Source organism: Lemur catta, chromosome Y (assembly GCF_020740605.2).
Source record: "Lemur catta isolate mLemCat1 chromosome Y, mLemCat1.pri, whole genome shotgun sequence".
Taxonomy (NCBI): Eukaryota; Metazoa; Chordata; class Mammalia; order Primates; family Lemuridae; genus Lemur; species Lemur catta.
Window position 1 is genome coordinate 2,037,972 of NC_059156.1, and position 25,082 is coordinate 2,063,053.

General features: G+C 43.0%; 1 protein-coding gene across 1 annotated transcript; it reads left to right on the forward strand.

Annotated features, from left to right (window-relative positions):
• The first annotated feature begins 2,132 nt into the window (after positions 1-2,132).
• Positions 2,133-17,139, forward strand: LOC123629092 (ubiquitin-like modifier-activating enzyme 1). The gene is given in 25 exon segments (XM_045539050.1): positions 2,133-2,249; positions 2,378-2,436; positions 2,518-2,686; positions 2,781-2,915; positions 4,262-4,368; positions 4,623-4,713; positions 4,820-4,952; positions 6,625-6,722; positions 6,812-6,958; positions 7,094-7,270; positions 7,403-7,507; positions 7,596-7,676; positions 8,026-8,181; positions 10,041-10,206; positions 10,325-10,521; positions 12,049-12,113; positions 12,420-12,615; positions 13,268-13,342; positions 13,455-13,644; positions 15,305-15,393; positions 15,642-15,734; positions 15,858-16,049; positions 16,534-16,635; positions 16,736-16,836; positions 17,004-17,139. Coding segments are annotated over 25 exon segments (3,177 nt in total).
• Positions 17,140-25,082: the final 7,943 nt, after the last annotated feature.

Here is a 25,082-nt window from a genome sequence, read left to right on the forward strand (position 1 = left end):
ATTTTCGCTTCATCTTATTTTTGTGTCACTAATACTTCAAATTCCATAAGTCATTCTGACTATACGAGATGGATGCTGTCAGGATTTTATAGGAGACAGGGCAGTGGTCCCAAATCAAGTATTAATTTCCCAGTCTGTTGCCAGGGCAGCAGATTAGGAATGTAAACTCTTAAAGTACATGCTGCTAAACATTCATGAGCAGTTTTGGAAAACTTCAGGACACCTTTGGCTTGAGGTGCCTCTGTTGCAAGTGTTTATGAGGCATGGGTCTTCCTGTGAACCCCCTACCGCACTGTGTCATGCATAGTTCGTAACCAAAAGGCGTGACTTTTATGTCCAACTTGCTGTCTCCAGGTTATTCAGTGATGGAAGGCATCTTCACACCTGATCTAGACCCATTTTACCGGTTTCCTCCTACCGGCCTGTACGTAATTATACAGTCACACGAGGATGACGACGTCATGCATGATTCATGAGTGGGCGTGGCCTGCCTGCATCCTGGTTCCTGCGACCAAGCTGTTTGTCTCCCTCACTCGCAGAGCGGTCGCCATTTTATGTTGGTGGCTGCGGTGAAGGAGCTTTCTGTGAAGCGGTCCGCCATAATCTCGGCGGCGCGGGGAAGAGAAGGCGGCGGCTGCCCGGCTGCCGAGTCGACAACCCAGCCGGCGGCGGAGTAGGGAGGAGGAGAAGGAGGAAGAAGGCGGCGGCTTGGCTCCTCGAGGCGTTGGCAGCGGCGCGGGCTGGGAACCGGCATTGGTAACAAACGGCCTTTTTCGGCCCTTTGGCCCGGTTAGAGGGTTCAGGAGCCACGGGAGGGACCAGGGCGGGTGCTGGACCAGGCCGATGTAATAGCATGGCAGGCCGCGGTTATTCGAACGCTAGCTGGGGGTGCGCGGGGGAAGGGTAGCAGATCGTGGGACCGGGCCTGCGTTTCACTGCCTTTCCCCCGGATTCAGAAGTAAGACTTTAGATGCCCCGGTGTGCTTTCTGAGGTCAACATCCCTGTCCAGGAGCCCTCACTCCTCCCCGATGTAGCGTCTTTTGTCAGTACTTCCTCGTGTCGCCAACAGGTTTTCAACCATTCCAACTTTCCTCACCATTTAAAACCTTAAACCTGAATTACATTTCAGACCTCACGTTCCCCAGTCCTTTTCTGCGCAGTTTCCAAGGGGGACCAGATCCCGGGAAGGCTCCTGATTGGCCTTCGTTTTCACTGAGAGAGAATTTGTCTCTAACATTTTCCTGCAGTCATCATTGTCTTCCCCGATTTACTCCCCACCAGTTAACCTTCAGAACCAAAAAGGGGACCAAACTCTGTGAATGACCACCTGGGCCTGGTCGTTCTGTCACACACCCCTTGCCCACATCTCAGCCTCACCGTAACATCTGCTGTGAGAGACCGCCGTGGGCCCAGAATTTCCATTCAAATAACTTAGCATTTATTTGGCTTTGGAGATTATTCCAGTTTCCTGCCTTTTGCCCTTAGAGACTTCTCTGTAACGTTACCCTCAGACATCCTTACGCCCAGACTTTGTACCCACTTTCTCCAGCTCTAACACTGACCGTCAGAAATCCTTCTGAGTTGAACATTTTCATTCAGACACACTTCCAATATCTACTTTTATGGAATGCCCACCTTTTCATGTTCCTAGCATTCTCCTCAGACAACCGCTAGTGTCTTCCCTCAACCATCCAAAGGAGCAGACCCCGGGCAGGAATTGTTTGAACATATAGTCTTCCATCTGAGAGCTACCGCAGCTCCCACTGTTACTGCCCTCACAGACCATATTAGATCTGGTCCTAAGCATCCGCATCAGACATTCATCTCTCCAACTGCACTCTGGGGCCTCTCTCTACCTTCAAAAGCCAAGTTCAAAACAGAGTTCAATGTTACTGGTTAGAGAAAGCCAGTCCCACTTTGGTATGTAGCTGTTTGCGCTCTCAGTGAACTTTTTGGAGCCTGGACTGTCCAAGGCTAGCATATGCTTTCTGCCCCATTAGCCTGAGTACCAAGCATGTCCTGTGTGTCTCTCATCTGGGGTGGTGCTACTAAAGTCCTTCCCTGTCCCAGAGTTGCTACTGGGAGAAAAGCCTCTTCGCATGTGCCTCACCTCTGACACTCTTCCCTTTGGATGTCCAGGTCACTGTTGTCCAAGAAACGTCGTGTGTCTGGGCCTGACTCAAAGCTGGGTTCTAACTGCACCCCTACCTAGTCTGTGATGTTCGAAGTGCCCTCGGGACCAACCTACGTGAGTGACTTCTCCCCTGGAAACTGGCAGACAGGGTGGTAGGGTGGTTAGTGGGAAAAGAATTCTCTCTGTCCGTTTGTCCCGTTACGGATTATCCCCTCTGAACCTGTTTTTTCCCCCATACCTAGGGAATGGCCCAAAACAGCAGTGAAATATATATAGATGAAGGTCTTTACTCTCGCCAGCTGTAAGTAGGGCCAAGGCTGGGGATGAGAGGTGGGAGGAGGGTGAACCAAACCATGACCAAGAGGTCTCCCTAACCTGGCAGGTATGTGCTGGGTCATGAGGCAATGAAGCATCTCCAGGCATCCAGTGTGCTCGTGTCAGGCCTGCAGGGCCTGGGTGTGGAGATAGCCAAGAACATCATCCTTGGTGGGGTCAAGGCTGTCACCCTGCATGACCAGGGCACGGCCCAGTGGGCTGACCTCTCCTCCCAGGTACCTCTTCTTGGCTCCCCTTCTCTTTGCCGAGGCACTAACTTCTGTGGGCCCTGCTTTCACTTCAATTCTTCCTTCCTATACCCTTTTGTAGTTCTACCTACGGGAGGAGGATATTGGTAAAAACCGAGCTGAAGTATCCCAGCCCCGCCTTGCTGAGCTCAACAGCTATGTGCCTGTCAGCACCTACACTGGACCTCTGGTTGCGGAGTTTCTTAGTGCTTTCCAGGTACCTCGGAGCATCACCCTGCCTCCTGCCTAATTTTCTCTCTCAGATATTGCCTCTGGTTTCTTCAGTATTTAATTGATGGCTGCCTTCATGTGCCAGGTTTCCTGCTGGGAGGCTAGGGGATGCAGTCAGGAATTACACTGAGGGCTGGATCTTGGGAGATGTCACACATTTGCAGGAGGGAAGATGTGGCTGCACAGTGTGGTTGTAGTGGTTATGAACACTGAATGCTGGAGGTGAGCTGCCTATGTGTGAGTCTCAAGCTCTTCTAGTTATATAACAATAGACAGGTCACTTAGTCTCTTCGGCCTTAGCTTTTAATGTCTGTAGAACGGAAACAGTAGTACGAACCTCACAGAGTTTTTGAGAAGGTTGAGCTTAGATTAGCAGCTGGAAAACATTACATAGGTGTTTGTTAAAAAGCTATGTTGGAAGGAGAATCCGTGGCTACTAATGTGCTGGCCTGGCGTGCCCTAAAGCAGGGGCCCCCAACCTTTTAGGCATCAGGGACCGATTTCATGGGAGACAATTTTTCCATGGGGTGCGGGCGGGAGGCAAAGAGGTAGAGCTCAGGTGGTGGGTCAGGTGGTGATGTGAGCCTTGGGGAGCACCTGTAAATCCCGATGAAGCTACACTCAACTACGGCTCACCTCCCGCTGTGCGCTTCTTCCCCCCCCCACCCCTATTTCCTAAGATTCATGGAAGACAATTTTTCTACATACTGGGGTGAGGGTTGGTGCATGGAGCTCTGAAGCCCAGTCTCTAGGTTCCTCATAGGACACAGACTGGTCCCAGCCCGTGGTCTGGGCATTCGCGACTGCGGTCGCAGAGGCCTAGGGCGTAGAAGCTCCTGATGTAGGAGTAAGAACTCATCCCTGTGAATCAGGAAGGGAATTAAGACAGAAATCCCACAGATCAGGGCTAAACAGGGTTTTCTTGAGAACTGGAGTAAGTGGTTTGTGGTGGGGGCAAATCCAGACATTAACCGGAACACAGCGTTACTTATTTTTTCTCTCCCAGGGCACAACAGAGGTGAAGGCAGGCAGCACCGGGAGTTTGTCAAATAAATGAATTAGCTGGTCTTCAGATGCTGTCTTTCCAACACCTCTTTGCCTTTCTTGTCATGGTCTGGGGATTCATATGTATGTGCATATATGTGTGTGTGTATTTTTTTTTTTTTTTTGAGACACAGATTTTTACAAGGGGTGTTTATAGAAGTGTGCTGAAGCAGCAAAGCCTGGGTGTTGATAATAATCCCACCCTCAGGTTCATCCTTTCTCTCTTACTCCTTTACTCCCCTTCACCTCAGTTGCAGACCCTCACCCTAATCCTCCTCCTCTTTACAGGTCGTGGTCCTTACCAATAGTCCCTTAGAGGACCAGCTGCAGGTGGGTGAGTTCTGTCATAGCCGTGGAATCAAGCTAGTGGTGGCAGACACTCGGGGCCTTTTTGGGTAAGTGCCTTCCTCTTTCTTCCTCCCTCAACCCTTGCCCAGTTCAGGCCAAGAGGCTCTCACCACTGTTACTTTACACTCAGCCAGCTGGGTTTTCAGTTCTGCATATTCACTCCCCATGGGGCCTGAGCGCCCTCTGAATTCCACCAGGGATGGGCTGAGTTTGCTTGGCAAGTCTTCCCTGTACCTTGAGGGAACATGGAGTGTCTTTGTGCGTGGGTCTCAGGCACCAGCCCTGTTACCTCCCTCTACAGGCAACTGTTCTGTGACTTTGGAGAGGAAATGATTCTCGTAGATGCCAATGGGGAGCAGCCACTCAGTGCTATGGTTGCTATGGTCACCAAGGTAAGGAGGCCAGCCTGGGGTTCTGGGAGGCAGTTGAGCACCTGAGTTCTGCCTGTCTTCTGGCACCCTGGGTCTGTCTCTAAAACTTAACTTCCTTTCCAATCAGGACAACCCTGGTGTTGTCATCTGCCTGGATGAGGCCCGACATGGATTTGAGAGCGGCGACTTTGTCTCCTTCACGGAAGTCCAGGGCATGAGTGAACTCAATGGCACCCATCCCATAGAGATCAAAGTCTTAGGTATGCCAAGGCTAGGGGTGAGAAATTCTTGCATGAAGTAAAGGGAAAGTTGTCCCAGTGGTGTGGACTGACCCAGAGACCAAGAGGACCCATGTACTATAGTCTGAACGGAACCAGATGCCAAAAGCAAACGTGTCTCTGGGCTCTTACGTGGGGGCTTAGGAGAGATGTGCCCATTGGATCTTACTGAAAGGAAGAGGTGTGGACTCAGCTAGGGGCAAAAGCGTTTTATGCCCCTAGCGTTTGATTCCTTTTGTTTATGGCTATACTTGTTTTTAAGCGTTTGCTTTAGAATATCAAGTGTATGTCTTCAGTGTGTACATAGATTCTCTAATGTGTTCCTTCAAATATAAAAGAACCTTCGAATATTTCCATTTTCTTGTTCACTTTTTCTTATCATATGTTTTACTTTGACATGTACCATAAACTTCTATACGTTATTTTTGCTTTAAGAATTATCTTTTTAAAGAAGTTTAAAGAACAGGAAAGTGTTCTTACCAACATGTCACAATTTCTAGCATTCTTGCTTGTTTTCTGTAGACGCAGATTTGCATCTAATACCATTTTCTTCTGCCTGCAGGATGCCCTTTAATGTTTGTGCTAGTGTGGCTGCGCTGGTGTCGATTCTGTCAGCTTTTTTAATGTCTTTTAAATTGTCTATTTGTTTCATTTATTTTTGAAAACATTCTTTGGGGGGTGTAGAATTCTAGGTTGAAAATTGTTTTCTTTTATTGCTTAAAAACTGTGGTGTACTGTCTTCCTTGCATTGTTTCTCACAAGAAGCTTGTTGTCATTCTTATGTTTGCTGTACGTGCCTATTTTCTCTATCACTGATTTCCAGCAAAGTGATTGTGGTACACATTAGGATGTTTTCTTTGTGTGTCTTTTATTTGTGGCTCGGTGAATTTATCTGTGGATTCACCGTTTTGTCAAATTTGGAAAATTATTGGCCATAATTTTTTCAAAATACTGCTCTATCACTCTGACCCAGCATCTCTTTGCAGGACTCCACTTTATGTGAGTGTTAAGCCACTTGATGTTTCACAGCTCACTTGTTCTTGGTTTCTTTTTTTTTTTTTTTTTTTGGAATGTCAAAATCTGTCATATAACCTAGTGTATAAAATTAGCAGAAAAGAGTATTAAAGTGGCTATTATAAATGTGTAGGTCCAAGAAAAGTTTGGAAAATCACAAGCAGGTTAAGGGGAGACTTGAAAGATATAAAAAAAGACACAAGGCACAAATTGAACCCTAAAACTGAAAAGTACAGGCTGCCTAATGTGATAAATCCTAACAAAGGGGTGGGGCAAAATACAGTTTTTGAAGAAACAGGGGCCAGAAGTGAACAAATTTGATGAAAACTGAAGTCACAGATCCATGACACTTAGTGAACCCAAGCGGAAGAAATATACTGGTCCGATACTTGACATACATACGTACTTGTGAATGGTACATATTTGATGGGGAACCTGTGGGAGCCGAACTAGATTTGAGGCGGAAAGGAGGTGGTTTCTGATGAGTGAGCAGAGCTTAGGACAGAGGCCCCCAGTGTCTGAGCTTGCACAGTACAGCTTTAATTCTCATTTTGATGGTGGTGGTGATCTTGGGTGGTGGGGTGGAAGAGCTGTTGCATGGACTGACAGATTAATCTCTCTCTCTTTTTTAATCCCCTAGATCCCTACACCTTTAGTATCTGTGATACCTCCAGCTTCTCTGACTATATCTGTGGTGGCATCGTTAGTCAGGTCAGAGTATCTAAGAAGATTAGTTTTGTGAGTATGGGTGAGGAAGGTGGACTGTAGGGTTCCAGGGCATTTCTAGGTTTTATATATCTCTGATCCTGGTGCCCTCCTTTCCACAGAAATCCTTACTGGCTTCACTGTCAGAACCAGACTTTGTGATAACAGACTTTGCTAAGTATTCTCGCCCTGCTCAGCTGCACATTGGCTTCCAGGCCCTGCACCAGTTCTGTACTCAACATAGCCGGCCACCTCGGCCCCACAATGAGGTAAATGAGTTGGTGAGCCAGCCAGAGTCCTTGGTCTGAAGTCCCGTTGTGCCTTTTCATCCATCCACTCTGCTTTGCTCTACCACCTCCTCTGGTAGCCTGACAGATCTCTGTTGGTTCCTGCTTGGCCACCAGGAGGATGCAACAGAACTGGTGGTCCTAGCACAGGCTGTGAATGCTCAATCCCTGCCAGCAGTGAAGCAAGATAACCTGGATGAGGACCTCATCTGGAAGCTGGCATACGTGGCTGCTGGGGATCTGGCACCCATAAATGCCTTCATTGGGGGTCTGGCTGCCCAGGAAGTCATGAAGGTCAGCACAGATGTCTGGGGGTGGGGGGGGGTGGAATATGGCTAGGTGTGGCCCAGGTATGTCCTTGACTCTATCACTTGCTGTTCATCCCTTTCAGGCCCTGATTAACCACTGACTACTTTTCCTCCTCAGGCCTGCTCTGGAAAGTTTATGCCCATTATGCAGTGGCTATACTTTGATGCCCTTGAATGTCTACCTGAGGACAAAGTGGCCTTCATGGAAGACAGGTGCCTTCCGGTATGTAAGTGGGGTCCCTGGAGAAGTCGCCAGTGGGAGCATCTCTAAGACGACAGCCCTCTGACCTTGTTCTTTTCACGCGATTCAGCGCCAGAACCGTTACGATGGGCAGGTGGCTGTATTTGGCTCAGACCTACAGGAGAAGCTGGGCAAGCAGAAGTACTTCTTGGTGAATGACCCTGTTGGACATTACCTTCACCTCCCCTGACCTCTGGCTACCTCTTGTGGGATCACATTTTGCCTCCCAGGGGAGGGTCTTTGGGTTCTCGTAGCCTAAACACACACCAGTTTCTGTTTTGTATACATTGAGGGACATCCTGGTGCATCGCTTTGTTCCCCCCATCTGATGCCTTCTACCCGAAGTAATCAAAGGTTTAATGGTCCTGGCGGTTGACAGTGTGGCACTAGATCCTCTTACCGTCTTGTTCCTCTTCCAGGGAGGAGTGAGAAGTGGTAGGTGGCTTTCTGCTACCTTTAGTCACCCTGACCAGGCCTCTGTCTTCCTTGCCACCTTTCAGGTGGGTGCAGGGGCCATCGGCTGTGAGCTACTCAAGAACTTTGCGATGATTGGGCTAGGCTGTGGGGATGGTGGGGAAATCACAGTTACAGACATGGACACCATTGAGAAGTCCAATCTGAACCGACAGTTTCTTTTCCGGCCCTGGGATGTCACGGTGAGTGGGGCAGGGTAAATGAGTTTCTCTTATTTTTCTCCCTGTTTCTTGCTACTGATCTTAGTGGCTTGGATCTTTCTGCCTGTGTACCTTTCAGTTCTTTCTTCATTCCCTTTTCTCTACTATTCAGTCTTCAGCAAACGTTTATTGAGTACCTGTTAATGTTTTCATTTGTCGTTTTTCACAGACACTTCCCACCTTTTGTTTTTTTCTTTGATTTTGGGTTATTGGTAATGTTAGAAATGTGAAGTTGGCTAGGTCGATTGTGGGAAGTCTTTTGCAAAGGTCAGTGTTATTTTTACCTGCCCAGAGTCTTCCTTTCCTTTCATTTCTTTCGTACTCCACATAGTAGACACTGCTCTAGATATTTGGAATACGTAAGGTAACAAAAGGAAGTTTCCTGCCCTTGGCTAGGGGAAGGATGCAGAATGAATGAAAAAGTCTCAGAACGTTGTCCGATGTCCCTCTGGAGGTCCATAGTACTCTTTCATTAAGTCTGCAAGATCACAGCTATTTTGGGAATAATAAGACATCATTTGCCTTTTTCACTATGACTTTGTCAAACGAAAGTGGAATTTTCTACTCTAGGAAGCCTTTCCTAAGTCAGTGAAATGAGCATTTTCCCGGTGACCAGTATATGATGATACAAAATTAAAGCATTAGCCAAAGGTCCATTCAGAATGTCAAAGAAACCAGTGGATGTATTGATAGGGATTCAAGATTCCCCTTGCAACTAAACTTAAGACGTTATCATTTATCAGGTTGTGATGTATGTTTTCAAACTACGAGTATTTAACTTAAAAGACTACGAAAACACTCTTTTGTGATGCTGAATGTACCTTGTGTCCTTCAAGCAACACATAGCAGATTGAATGCAGAGGATATGAGAATCCAGCTGTCTTTGTGAAATTACCTAACTCTAAAAGGGATTTGTAGACATGTACATACATTGTGACTCTTGTCACCTAGGTTTTATATTGGAAAATATTTTTTTCATAAGCTTATGCTGTATGTGATGGGCTTATTGCATTTTTAAATGGACAAATGTTTTAAAATTTTCTAGGTTTAGATTTCTAATATGGAAAGTAGTGGTAGCTTTACCAACATGCCAGAAGTTCTTTTTAAGACTGTTTTGTGTTTGACAACTGCTGTGGTAAACAAATGTAGTAGCAAAGGATGAGGTTAATGTTGGAATGTGGGAAGTACTGTACAAAGGCAGTAATGTTGGAAGTACCATGAGGGACCGTTTGTAATGTGGATGAGGAAGTCCATGTTGGAAAAGTGACGTTTCTGCAAAGACTTAGAGGATATGGCAGAATAGGAAGAATACTGTGTGAAGAGCAGTCCCAGGCAAAGGTTGCTGCTTGAGCAAAACCCTATGGTTGGAATATGTCTATGGTGTTTAAATAACAGAGAGGTCAGATGCAGGGGATCACAAGTCAATTTGCTCTAAGTAAAAGTGGGAGCCAGTGGAGAGCTTTGAGCAGAAGAGGACTGTGAGTTGACGTGGGCTTTGAAAGGATCCTGTTTCCATGTAGTAGCACCTTGGTTTGATTTGTGTACATCTGTCCTAAGTGTAGATGTTTTATAGGTCAAAGAAACAGATACCTGACCCATTGTTTTCCTGTGTCAGTCATTTTCCTTTCTGCTCACCTCCTGCATGTAGAACATTTGTTACAGCTTCAGCCCCGTGGCATTGTCATATCAAATGTCAGAAGAGACATCCCTTCTGTTAAACTAGAGACCCTGGAGCTCAGAGCCTAGTTTTATCATTAGATAAGTTAGTCCTCAGATTAGCTCTGTATAGATTGGTTTGGTGACTGCACGAATAACAGCTCTATTCCCGCGACCCCACTCAGAAATCAAAGTCTGACACAGCTGCTGCAGCTGTGCGTCAGATAAATCCACGTATCAACGTGGTGAGCCACTGGAACCGTGTGGGCGCTGACACAGAATGTATCTATGATGATGACTTCTTCCAAAATCTGGATGGTGTGGCCAATGCCCTGGACAACGTCATTGCCCGTGAGTTGGGAGGCGCGTGAGGACACGGGCAGAGTCATTTATGTGTATGTTGGTGGTTCCTGTCCTGTCTATCCTAATGTTCTTTCCCAGCTCTCACGCCATTTCTCCCATCCCCCAGGCTTGTATATGGACTGCCGCTGCGTATACTACCGTAAACCTCTGCTGGAGTCAGGCACACTGGGCACGAAGGGCAACGTGCAGGTGGTTATTCCTTTCCTGACAGACTCTTACAGCTCCAGCCAGGACCCACCTGAGAAGTCCATTCCCATCTGCACATTGAAGAACTTCCCAAATGCTATCGAGCACACCCTGCAGGTGATCAGCCTTTAGGGCAGTGGGAGGTGAAAGAGACTGGCTGGCACTTGAACTGCCTTTTGGTTATCAAGCCCCTGTGAATTCTGATGCTTAAGGCCTTGGGATAGCATGTGTATTTTCTCCAAACTTCCTTCCTTCATTTTATACCCAGCAGCCTAAGTTCAGAAATGATTCATTTCTTTCTTTTTATTTTTTTTTTTTCTAACTTAAAAATTTTTATTTTGGAAACATACAAGGATAGAGAATGTGATTTATTATCTGACAAGTGAGAATGTGTTCCTGTCTAAACATCCTGCTATTTTCTTACTGAACAAAATTAATTTCTTAATATTCTAGTTTTTAAAATTATGTCTAATATTAAGTGCATATTTAAGTTTCCCTGCCCGTTGCCCAGAATGTGTCAGGATGCTTCTATTTGTATAGTAGAGAATAATGCACATATCATCTAGCAGCTGGACAAAGTGAACATACCGGGGTAACTGGCACCCAGAACCTAATCCTAATTCCGCCCCCCCTTCCAACTCGAGAATAACCTTTGTGTTTTCAGAATGATTCTTGTGCAGCCTTGAGGCCTTGTTTAAGAGTATGAGAGGCGGAAGAAGGAGGGGAAAAAAAAACCACAATTCCATTTGTCACTTCTCTTTCAAACCCAACAGTTAACAGAATGAGTATGTTTATGTTTGTGCACTAACCACTGTCTGTTTCTCTCTCATATGTGACTACATAAATCTGTGTCACCTTTACTAGGCTGTGATTCTCTTACTGTCTCCTAACATGGAGGGAGGCCTATAAAACAGGTTTGGAAACATATTTGCTTTGTAACCTTGGACTTAATCTCTCCTTGCCTCAGATTGCTGATCCATAAAATGTGCATGATGGTAGTATATCTCACAGGGTTTGAGTTGACTTAGCACTCAGTATGTACTGGGCACACTGTTCTAAGTACACATTAAATATACTTGTGTTTGCTCATTCCTTTTTAGAAATTCCATAAGATGTGGGTATTACGGTTGCAATATCCCATATTGCAGAAATGATGAGGCAGGGATATAGGTGTTACTTTGTGTGCCTAGAGTTGCAGAACTAGGTATATATGAAAGAGCTGGGGTTTGAATCTGAATCTTCAGTGTCAGGATGCTCCAAATGAATATGTATACAGACCTCATAATTCTCAGGGAACAAAAATAAAACAACAGTCCTTATGCAGATCTGTCTTATTTTCTGCCTAGTCCTGGAGATCTGCATGGGAATCCTTGTTTTATTTCTGGTGTTATTTTTTTCTTTTCATTGAAGAAAATTACAGTTAGAGTAATGACGTGTTAAGGATAAGTTTTCACAAGTTTACACTTACGTAACCACTTTGCAGATGAAGGCTGTTGATTTTTAAAGTTGAGGTGGGAAGTTAGAGGAATTTAAGGGGCCATATTTGGGAGCAGAGCCACCATGCTCTTCCTGCTTACTGTATTCACAAATTCCTACAGAAACCCACAGTGTCTACCATTGTAATTTTATTTGTTCAATCTGCAGTGGGCTCGGGATGAGTTTGAAGGCCTCTTCAAGCAGCCCGCAGAAAACGTCAACCAGTACCTCACGTGAGTAATTTAGATGCTCTCTCACCGTAAAATCTGTCTGTTAGCCAAGGCATCCTATCTACTTTCCTAACCACTCAGCACCACGCACACTTTTTGAATGAATTAACGAATGCTTGAGCCTTGCCTGAGGCAGGTGAGGACAGTGGTAGAGTTCTGTATGTGTGCATTTAGGGGAGCTTGTCTTTCTGTCTGTCCCTTCCTGTTGGAGGTCAGGACTGGCCTACCATAGAGGAAACGGGCTTGGCAAGAAGCTGCTCCTGGGTCTGCTGATTAATCGTGTGCTTTACTTCCTTGGATTTGTTACAGAGACCCCAAGTTTGTGGAGCGGACACTGCGGCTGCCAGGTACCCAGCCATGGGAGGTGGTGAAGGCCGTGCAGCGCAGCCTGGTGCTACAGCGACCAGAGAGCTGGGCTGACTGTGTGACCTGGGCTTTCTACCACTGGCACACCCAGTACACTGACAACATCCGGCAGCTGCTGCACAACTTTCCCCCTCACCAGGTAATGCATGCTTCCTAGGTCTGTTTGGCATTGCATGCTTCCTAGGTCTATTTGGCGCAATGCATTTTCTGGAAATACAGAGCTTGCTGTAGACTTTTGACATGGCTTATTCTAGTTAATCCAGCTAGGGCAGGCACCTAAAGGAATGAGGAATGTCAGAAAAATAATTGGGCCAGTATTTTATGCAAACTTCTGTTCTTGCCACATTTCCTCAAGCAAGGTTATTTGGTTTCTTTTTCCTTCTCCTATGGTGTGGGCTGAGTTATACCTGATTTCCCAGTCAAGGCTGTAGAGATTACAGGGGGAAAACGTTTGGAGGTAAGAGCACAAGAACCAGTGTGGGTTCAAGTCCCTCTTCCTTTTGACATAAAGGCAAGTCACACATTTTCTTCTGCACCTCAGCATTCTCATCTGTGAGGTATGAATAATGGTGACTCATCTCATCAGAGTTTTGTGAGGGTTCATTTTTGTTAGTGTCAAATTAGTAATAGTGCCTGATAGTCCATAAGAGTTTGTTACGTTGCTGTGTATCTGGCACAAAGTTGCCAGGGATAGTGAGTTTACACCTCTGGGACTAACGTGAGGAGTCAGGATTGCCAGAGAGTCCTTTGCTCTCAGATCCTGCTCCCTCAAAAGCTTTTCATTTTCTTAGCTCACAAGCTCGGGAGTTCCATTCTGGTCTAGGCCAAAACGCTGTCCACACCCACTCACCTTTGATGTCAACAATGTAAGTCTCCTGCCTGGGATCTGGTGTCAGGTGGAGAGCAGATGGGGTGGGAAGTAGGCAGAGGGTTCCCAGTGAAGGGCTGGTGTTCACCCTTCCCTGTCCTGTCTTCTAGCCCCTGCATCTCGACTATGTGATGGCTGCTGCCAACCTGTTTGCCCAGATGTATGGGCTGACAGGCTCTCAGGACCGAGCTGCTGTGTCCACACTACTGCAATCTGTGCAGGTCCCTGAGTTCATCCCGAAGTCTGGTGTCCAGAGCCGTGTTTCTGACCAGGAGCTGCAGAGCACTGGTGCCTCTGTTGGTGAGGGTGTTTGCCTAGGTGACTGGAGTCAGCACTCTGCTCATACCCTGTCCAGCTAAGCCTCCTTACTAATCTCCTTACTGGCCTAGGGCAACCCTAGGCCTAGCATCTACCCACATCCCATCCACTAGGCTTCACGTCCTATACGGAATGAGAATGGTTGGTAGAGACGTAACACTTTTCACTCCTTTCTTCTTTTCACTTTGGCTGTCAGGAGAACTAGTTGTTCATCCCTTTTCCTGCATGTGTGACTTTGTTCTCTTTCCTCTGTTTCTTCTTGATCTGTTTCTGTATGGGTGAGAGAGACCATGATCAGCACTCACGGTCTCTCTCCCTTTATTAACTTAACCTGCTTTTATCTCCTAGTTCTCCCCTATCTCCCTATCCGTATACCTACCCAGCTTCCCTGTGTGCCTCCTTGCCCTAGTATTACCCTCCATATATCTGCTCATCTGCTCAAATCTCCTCAGCAACTCCCATGTCCTCCTTTTTCCGCCCTCTCCTGTCTCATCCTCTTTATCTCCCCCTCAGTGTTTGTCTTTTCTCTGAATGTCTTTGTGTGTGTCACCCCACCTCATGTATTTTCCCATTTCCCTTTCTAAATACCTATCCCCTTGTGTTCCTCTTTGCGTGTTTTTCCTATATGTGATGTTTCCCCTTCTCGTGTATTTTCCTGTCTTACCTTCCATACATACCTTTAACTCTGCAGTTCTTCTTCTGTATCTCCCTCTTCAAATATCTTCCAATTTTTCCCTCGCAATATTTCCCCTCTGTTTTCCTGTATGTGAGTTTGTCCTCAAGTTCCCTCATGTCTCTTTTCCCCCCAACTCTGTCTTTCTCATATTTCTCCCCCATGTCTCCTCAGCTTCCTCTCATTCTTCCTCAAGATTTTCTATGCTATCTTGGTCTCTCAGCCTACAACTTCCGTGTCCTTTTTTTTTTATTGTGGTAAAAAATTCATAAGATTTACCATCTTATCTATTTCTAAATGTGCCACTCAGTAGTGTTAAGTACTTATACATTGCAGTGCAGCCAATGTTGAGAACCTTTTCATGTTGCAAAATTGATGCTTTATACGCATAAACAATTCCCCGTTTTGTATCCTTTCAGTCTCTGGCAACCACCACGTACTTTCTGTTGTCTGTGAATTTGATTATTTCAGGTACCTTATGTAAATGGAATCATGTAGTATTTATCTTTCTGTGTCTGGCTTCTTCACTGAGAATAATAGTGTGCTTAGGGTTCATCTCTGTTGTAGCATGTGCCAGAATTTCCTTCCTTTCTAAGGCTAGATAGCATTCCATTGCATGCATATACTACATTTTGTTTATCTATTATCATCCATTTGTGGATGTTTGAGTTGCTTCCATAGTTCGGCTATTGTGAATAGTGCCTACATCTGTCTTACGTCTACGTCCTGTCTTAATATCTTCATCTCTCTTCTTGCTTGTCTCCAGAGTCATGTTTCTTTATGTTTCTCACGCTTGCATATTCTCCATTTTGGGGGGTGTTTTCTCTCTGTCTCTCCTGTTTGTCAGATGTCTGTCCTTTTCACATCTTTTATATGCCTAACACTTTCTGCCTCACGCTGGGCTCCTGCTTTTACTTCAGACACTGGCTTGGGATCTGAAAGCTGATAGTGTTTCCTCCTTTTCTGCAGATGACACCCGCCTAGAAGAGCTCAAGGCCGTGCTTCCCAGTCCAGACAAACTCACTGGGTTCAAGATGTATCCCATTGACTTTGAGAAGGTGCTGGGCGGGGTTTTTGGGCTGGAGAGGGGCATGGTCTGAGAGTGGCTCAGCTCTAGGCTGTTGTCAGGATTACAGAGGAGGGAAGGACAGTGGGGAAAGGGTCTGAGGAGCAAAAGGTTTCCTGGCTACTGGAGAGTCTCTCAGGCAATTGGGGTGAAATATACTGTGTCTCCAGTAGGCAGGAAACCTTTTCCTCCTCTGACTCTCTCTACTGTCCTTCTTTACTGCCCCCTCACTCACAACAGGATGATGACAGCAACTTCCATATGGATTTCATTATGGCAGCATCTAACCTCCGGGCAGAGAATTATGACATTGCCCCTGCAGACCGCCATAAGGTAATGGCAATGTAGATCTGACCCTTAACTCTTTCCCCAGGCTTGAGTCTCCCATACTGGAACCATTCTGTAGACCTTAACTCTGTCAACAGGTGCCTCTGTTGTTTATCTTCTGTCTCACAGAGCAAGCTGATTGCAGGGAAGATCATCCCAGCCATTGTGACAACGACAGCAGCTGTAGTTGGCCTCACGTGTCTGGAGCTGTATAAGGTGGTACAAGGACACCAACAGCTTGAGTCTTACAAGAACAGCTTCATCAACTTGGCCCTGCCCTCCTTCAGCTTCTCTGAGCCACTTGCTCCACCCCATCACGAGGTGGGGTGGAGCATGCATGAAAACTTTTGATACTACCCATTAGTTAGGCTGTATATGTGGGTAAGGGTTGTGTGTGTGTGTATCTAAGTACAGCCAGCTCTAGTCCTCATCGTACCCTTTGAGGCTCTCTGTAATTGGGTAACTGCACTGTCTGTGTACCCCTGTTGATGTGTCATACAGTTTTTTGTACCTGCGCAAAGTTGGGAGTGTGACTGGCACGTTTGAGAACCAAAAAGGAGAGGCCCAGTGTACTTAGAGGACATTATATAAGAAAGTAAAGGAATGCAAGGTGAAAGAGATAGCGAGGACTAAAGGGTATGTGGCTTGGTCGGTCCTTATAAGCATTTCAGCTGCTTACGCAAAATGTGATAAGACCATGAGAGGATTTTGAATACAAGGAGGGATCTGAGTTTAATCCAACTAGACATACCAGGTTGACGCCCTGTATGGCCCCTGTTGTATTCTCCTTTGATTTGTCCCTTAGTACCATGACCAAGAGTGGACATTGTGGGATCGCTTTGATGTGCAGGGACTGCAACCTAATGGGGAGGAGATGACCCTCAAGCAGTTCCTAGACTACTTTAAAGTAAGGCCCTTTTCTCCATCACTCATCATACCTGGAAATGGTGTTTATGCAGGTGAATAGTGCTGTCCATCTCATGGACACCATTGTCCCCCCTTTCTAGGCAGAGCACAAATTGGAGATCACCATGCTGTCACAGGGTGTGTCTATGCTGTATTCCTTCTTCATGCCAGCTACCAAACTTAAGGAACGTTTGGATCAGCCGTGAGTTGGCCACTGGGCAGGAAAGCAGGCTTGGGGAAGCCCTGAGTGGCATGGGGATCCTGTTTCCAGCAGTATGCCTCAACAGTCACTTCCCTTCCTGTCTTCTTTGTCCCGGCAAGTCCTTTCTCTTGTTTTCTGCTTTTTTGACTCTCTGCTCTTTGTTTCAGGATGACAGAGATTGTGAGCCGTGTGTCAAGGAAGAAACTGGGCCGCCATGTGCGGTCCCTTGTGCTTGAGCTGTGTTGCAATGATGAGAGTGGTGAAGACGTCGAGGTTCCTTATGTACGATACATCATCCGCTGATCCCTGGCTACTCCTTTATGTCAGCCCTTGTCAATCTACTTCCATATACCTTCTAGTCGTGACAAAGGCTGAGTTCAGCCAGGCACATTAAGCCTTACTTTCTTCTAAGAATGTTTTCTTTTTTTTTTTTTTTTTCCATTTTGTTGCTGCATTCTAATGTGTTTATAATTGTAATTCAAATAAAGAGTTATCCATAAGTAGCATTTCGTTGTTTATCAAAGGCCAATGCCCTGTCATCTCTAGGGTAGAATGGGCTCCTGTATTTCCCATAGGTTAAGGCAGTAATGGAAAAGATCCATCCCCATCCCAGCAGCATGGAACTGGCCCATAAAGGATTATAGGACAGAGAAGATGAAATCTGACTGTTTTTACAAAAGTGGGGCTTGCTAACTATTTGCCCGCTCTGCTTATAAAAATAATAAAGACACCAGCAAGACTATAGAGCAGGTCCACTCTTGGCCCATGTGTTAAATCTTTGAGGTTCTAATTCCGTCTTTCCTACTTGCAACTACCTGCCATACTGATTTGGAGAGGTAGTAGACATTCTCAGTCTGGACTGTAGATGTGAATCCTAAATTTTGCTGGGGGGTGGGGAGGGGGGATAACCTTTGTCACATCTTTCAATCGTTTTGTTCCTCAAATTTCTGGTGGGTTTAAAAAAGGAACAAAGGGTAAGGAGGAATAAAAGGGATTTAATATTTGTAGAGTGCTTAGTACTTGGCACATATGTGTTGCACATGCATTTACTACAGTGTGCCCCAAAGGTCGCCATACATAGGGAAAATGGGGAATTTGTAGCTAAGTGTGCCATTTAATTTTATTATTTTGTTTTAGTTTTTTCCTTTGAGACAGAGTCGCACTCTGTCAGCCTGGCTGGAGTGCAGTGGCATCATCATAGCTCACTGCAACCTCAAACTCCTGGGCTCAAGCCATTCTCCTGCCTCATTCTCCCTAGTAGCTGGGACTAAAGCCAAGGGGCCACATAGAGCCGATTATCTCTATTTTTGGTAGAGAAGAGGTCTCTTGCTAAGGCTGGTCTTGAACTCCTGGAGCTCAAGCGATCCTCCCGCCTCAGCTTCCCAGAGTGCTTGCATTACAGGCGAGAGCTACTATGCATCCAGCTAAATGTACTTTTATTTACAAAATAATCTTTACAAAAAATTTTTTTGCATGGAGAATTTTGGGACATCCTGCATTATTTGAGCAGGTACTTTAGCTTCTTGAAACCTTGTTTTCTGCTAGCACTTGGTTTTATCCCGCCTTACTTGATGTGTTCATATTCTGGCCAACTCTTTATAACCGTGGTTCTCTGCTGTAAGGAGGCCATAAAGTTTTGCTGGAATGAGAAACACCAGTGCCTTCAGATGGATGTCATGTCTATCAAATTATTTGCCGGGGAACATCTGTAAAAGAAAAGGCTCTTTCAAGCTCCACCTTGCCTTTCTAAAGCTCAAGTCTGCCGGTGCTTACTTTCAGTATCGTCAGACCTACCATCAAGGAAAGAGCACGTTGCAGAGGGTAAGGGGGCTTTATCTGCTCAGCAAGAGGCTCACCATTGGCCCCAAACGGACTGCCAAGACCTACCCTGGGTCTTGACGGCTCTCCAGAGAGCTGAAGGCACCATTGTTTTCAGTCACCTCCACATTGTGCCTTCCCCATTGGTAGCAGCTTGGGGTGCCTGAAAATAATATACCTCTGTATGTATCTCACCCGGCAGAACTTCGTTCCTCTCCCACTTAGAAGTCTTATTCCTCCCCTCAAAGCTGAGTGGCAGCCTGGTCTCTGAACCTGTCTTCTGGTCTCTGAACCTGTCTTGACTTAGCCTGTCCCAACCCCTTCTGGGCCAGCCCAGGCACACTGTATGTCTTTGCACACCTCCTTGATGACCACATTATTTCTGTCCTCCTTTGGGTGACCTCATTCTCCCATAGTTCTTCTTGTTTGTTTCTAACAGGAAAGTGAAACATTAGAGACAGAAGTCTCTGACTTTACAAAGTCAGATATCTTTATTTAGTGGTGATGTTAGCTGTCTAGATCAAGTTGAGAGGTTTTGCCAACCAACATTTTTCCATCATTACTGCTCTGGAGTACCCGTGACTCTGGCCTCGGTCCACTGTTTCCACCGTTATAGCATCTGAGACCTGTGTACAAATTGGATTTTTCTGCCCGTTTCCTCCTGCCTCTACTATCACAGCTCCAAAATTCTCTAATCTAGTACTGTGTAGAACTTTCTTTTTAAAATAATTTTTATTGACACGTAATAATTATTTATGGAGCTCACTGCAGGATTTTGAGACATATGCAATGTACAATTATCAAATTAGGGCGATTAGCATATGCATCACTGCAAACGTTTATCACTTCTTTGTGTTGAAAACAAAATCCTCTCACTGAGCTATTTTGTTTCTGCAGAGGAACTCACACTGAATTTCTCTAATTATATCTGACATCACCACAGTTCCTGAAACCTTCCTCAGCCTGCTTTCTTAAAGCCAGAGAGCAACTTCTGTGTTTGCCTACCATCATTACTCTTGAGTGTCTACTCTGAAAATATTCTAATTCTCTGTTATAGCTCCCAAATATCCTTGAAATACAATTTACCCTTCTGTTCCCTTTTTCTTTTAGTCTGTGCTGAATTCATGTGCATGCACACAGAGAATGCAAAGCTCTAAAGTGAAAATTTAACAGGGAGTTTTATATTTTATCCGGCAATCGCACGTGAAAGAGAAGCTAATAAAAAATGAGGTTTAACATACATCTGAAAGGAACACCAGAAGAGGAAATACATAGCAAGGGGTGATGGGCAGAACGTAATTTCTACACAGAATTTTATTCCAGATAAATTATCATTTAATAAAAGAACATTTTCCAACTCAGATGAAGCAAATACTAACGACTTATAAAAATCCCAAGGAAAATAGCACGAAAACCATTTTTTTGAAAGAAGAAAAATAAATCTCAAAATGAGAAAAGTATGTTTCAAAATGTTACGGCTTTTTTGAAGGGGGCTAGAAATAGATTTCACTCTGTTGGAAAAATGTCAACTAACTGAGTACTTTTGAGTAACCACCAAAAGTGTGGAAATAAAATGATTAACCTCGAAAGTATAAAAAATTAATATCACTCAGAAAACAATCATCACAATAGAGAAGAAAGGATAGGAGAACAAGGAAGCAAAGAAAAACAGAGCAAATAAAACTTTCCAATAAGATGTTAGAAACAAATAAACGTAACGAGTACTCATACTAAATGCAAATTGTTTAAGCTCGTGTATGGAAATATAAAATACTCTAGATTAAGAATTTGTACACCTGTGGGAATAATCACCCTGAAATGTTGAAAATAAAGGTTTAGAGGAAATTACATGCATATATTATTTATCAAAAGAGGAGGGTGCAAATATGGTTATTAGATAAAAGAGAATTTAAAGGAAAATGCAAGGAATAAAGAGGGGCAACAATAAAGAATTACTCAAAGGGAATATAAAAATGACAAATTTGCATGCCCCAATAACATTGTGCCAATTGTACACACGAAGCAAAATTGATAGTAAAGTGATGTTGTCAAATGTGCAATTGTAGTGAGAGATGTTTTTAATATATCACTAATTTAGACTGATAGATAGGCAAAAATAGTAGTAAATAGGAATACTTTGCCATTAATTAATAAATGTGACTTTTAGATATGTACAGGAACTTGGCTACACTTACTCCTAAGTAGCAACTTATTTACTGTATACATCCTGTTCACACAGGGAACATCAAAAACAAAAGATTACCTAGCCCCAAAATAATATCTCAGCAGATATCATCAAATAATTCCATGTGATCTAGTTTTATGGCCACGTGCAATCAACTTAAAAAAATTCAATGACACTCTCCCCGACACATTTTATCAGGCCAGCATTACCCTGATAATGAAACGAGACAAAGACATCAGAAGAAAAGATTATTAATGACCGATATCCCTAGTGAATACAGACAAAAATCCTTACATGCCATGACCCAGGAGGATTTTTTCTAGGAATGCAAAGTTAATTTAACATTCAAGAACCAGTTGTGCAATGCACCACAAGAATGGAATTAAGGATTAAAAACCACGTGGTACTCTCAATAGATGTAGAAAAGGCATTTTATAAAATTTAACACCCTTTCATGACAAAACTACTCAACAAACTAAGAATACAAGGAAAATATCTCCACCTGATAAAGGGCATACACAAAACCCCCACATAACATCACACTTAATGCTAAAATTCTGAACGCTTTCCCTAAGAGCAAGAATAAAAGTAGGATGTCCACCATTGCCACTTCTTGTGACATTGTACTGGGAGTTTGCCCCAGGGCAATTAGGTAAGAAAATGAAACAAAAGGCATCCATGTTGAAAAGATAAAAGTAAAACTGTCTGCGCTTGCAGATGACATGATCTTATATATATATAAAACCCTGAGAAATCCGCTAAAAAATTATTAGAACTGGTAAATAAGTCCAGCTACCTTGCAGATAACAATGTCAGTGTACAAAATCAGTTATATTTCTATAATAAAGAATAATCCAAAACATTAAGTTAAGGGAAATAGTTTACAAAGGCATCAAAAGAATGAAATATGTAGCAATAAATTTAACAAGTTTATGAAAATTATACTGTAAGAACCATAAGATATTGCCAAAAGAAATTTAAAACCTAAATAAATGGAGATATGTCCAGTATTCATCTATTACAAGACAGCATTAAATTCTTTCTGAAGAATACAGATAGAATACAGATCTCATCCAATAAGAATACAATAGACAACCGGTTTAATTTTTTATTAATACTGTCACTTTTCCAGTTGATCTATTTTAACAAACAACCAACATCATCTCGGGAAAATTTGTCTTTTCTTTCTAGAAACTTGCTTTGGGTTCTTAACTCATTTTATGGGTTTTCATTTTACTAATCAGCATTTTTAATTAGAAAAAAATTCAAAATTTTTACTTGCTATCAGTTGCCTGTTTCATTTTCCTCTTTTTTCATTTTGTTTTATATCCCTTCTTAAGTTACTAATAACTAATGTCAGTATGCTCTTGCAGTTTGTATAGATAAAACCTAAAATAAACTACTTTTCCAAGTAAGTACATTTGGATCTGTTAGCACTACCTTGAAAGCATCAGATTTTCTATTTAAATTGAAACTTGACTTGATTAATAACTTGTCATAGAGTTGGATCAAGCAAAGAAATTGTATTTCAAATGCAAAGTGACTAAAATCTAACACTAAATGGAATTTAAAGGGCTTGTATCCCTCTCCTTGTTCCAGAGTAGCTACTGAATGGTTTTCCTGGTGTCATTTTGGGTAGACTTGGCTTAGATCCTGCGCCACGTTGTTCTGGTGACTGTCAGCATCAGACATTGGCTGAAAGGCATAAAAAGGACAAGGCATGAGAAACGAGTAGTTCTTTCATACGACTTTGAGATAAGACTATCATGTAGGTGTTAATGACTCACAGAAATTTGATTGTCTATTTGTCTATTCTGAGGAAGCAATATGTCAAATTAGAAATCGTGGTTCAATATTCTCTAAACCAGAAGTGGAATTCTGTTGTCATTAGGGATCCCTGTTTACCAGTTATCATTGTCTGTGAATATTGAATTATACAGGAAGAACCTTATTTTCTGCTGTTTGTACTGGATACTAAACATCACTGGATTAACTGACGAGAAGAATTTGAATCTTCAGGATCCCAAGAATGGAGACAGTGTTAGAAGAAACTCACGAAGAAAGTGCAGGCAGAGGTTCTTCTTTGGAAGAAGGGATGTTCCTTGGCCGCAGACCTCAGATAAACTTTCCGTTTAGTATTCTCTTCTCAACTATTCTCTGCTGTGGTGAGGCTGCCTGTGCTTTGTATAGGTTTGAAACTTGTCGAAATAATAATGATAAATTCTGGATGTCGTTTACCATTGGCTTCATTATTGTGGGAGCAATTTTGGATCAAGTTAGCCTCATGTTTTTCCACAAAGGCTTGCTCAGAAATAAGGCTGCATTATTGTTTTGGCACCTTCTGTTTTTAGGGCCTATCGTGCGGTAAGTGACACTAGATATTTCTCAGTCACTGTTTCCAACAAGTAAATTGAATGAAAACATTAACAAGATTAAAGATGTTACCATCATTGTTTCTTTTCTTTTCTCTTACTTAGGCATACTGTGGGGATACAAAAGTTTAGGTTACGTATATTGCCATTCTCCCCGCTCCCCCAGTCAGAGCTTCAGGCCCGTCCATCCCCTAGACCATGCACATCTCACTCTTTATGTATGTATATACTCATCCCCTCCCCCACCTGCATCAGCCTGACACCCGATCAATGTTATTCCTAAATGTGCGCTTAGGTGATGATGAGGGAAACCAATTTGTTGGTGAGTACATGTGGTGCTTATTTTTCCATTCTTGGGAAACTTCACTTAGTAGAATGGGTTCCAACTCTTTCCAGGAAAATACAAGAGGTGCTATATCACCATTGTTTCTTTAATGGAATGTTTCCCTTTTCATTTTTTTTTAGTTTTCGTATGTTTGAAATTATTAGAATGTGATTGTCATCAGTTACAAGGCAATAACAGGTTTTAAAATCAAATAGGAGAAATCAATTATTTCTTCTGGTTTTTTAATGTACTTACTGCCTTCCAGTCTTTATCATTTTTTTCTTTCAGCCCATCAGGCATTTTAAATGATTATGAGAATGGCGTGAGAGAGAAAACCTTGAAAAGTAATTTTACAAATGTTCCTGAAACTGAAGGCTTTTAACTTTTGAACTGTACATTCTTAAGACATCATTGAAATTGTGGCTGAAACTTGGAATATTAATACATTGTTAAGCAGTTCATTTCTATGTCACCTCTGTTACTGTACTGATTGCACAAGCACTATAAATTTTATAAGAGTTAATTTGCGCCAGCTTTATAGTTCAGGTTCAAAGATACTAAAATATATAGAAAAACCTGAAGTGTAATAAGTCAGTAAAAACTTCTTTAGTGTCAAAAAATTAATTGCATTGACAGTGTACAAAGTGATTTGGGGTCCTTTCCTTGAGCTAATTCAAGTTTAATAGACTATATCTCCCAAAAGAAAAGGACTCACGCATATACAACAAAAAAGGAAAAACACGTTAGCCACAAAACTCAAATAAAACCCCTGACAACATTAGGAGCAATAATCTGTACGTAATAAAACATATAATTTTTAAAAGATCGTAATCATATTTTATGGACTTTGAACCAATAAAAAAGTTAAAACAGAAATAGTTTGTAGGAGTATGCCTAGAGGTGGCATAAGTGAAGAAAATGGATTGCCCATTTCCCAATTCCTTCGGAAATATCCAAATTAATGTGACTATAATCCAAATTTTCACAGTTCTTATATTTGAGGTATTATTTTCTTATTAAAAATATTGAAAATTTACCCTTAAACTGTGATTAATGAATTTTTTAGACATATTCTCAGTTTTTTACTTTTGACTTTTCCATCTTTTTATTCCTGTTTTTTTTTGTTTTTTTTTTTTTTGGTCATATAATTTGAACTGATAAGTAAGTTTATCTGTTTATTTGTTTATTTTGAGATAAAGAAAACCTCCACTGGCTTAGGATTTAAACTTTCTCTTTTACTTTCGTAGGATAGCTCTCCCTGTAATTTTACACTACATTCAACCAATTATGGACTGCATTTTTAATAATTAAAGCTAAATATCTTAATTCCCTTCACAAACCATATTTTAAAAAGCCTAAACCTTTAATCGTATATTTTTAAAACAACCTTAAGATATAATACATTTACCACTCCTTTCACCCATTTAAAGTTTTCAATTCAATTATTGTTTTGTATTTATTTTTTTAGAAATTCAAAGAGTTGTAAGTCCATCACCAGAATCAGTCCTAGAACTTTTGCATTACCCCCAAAGAAACCTTTTCTCTC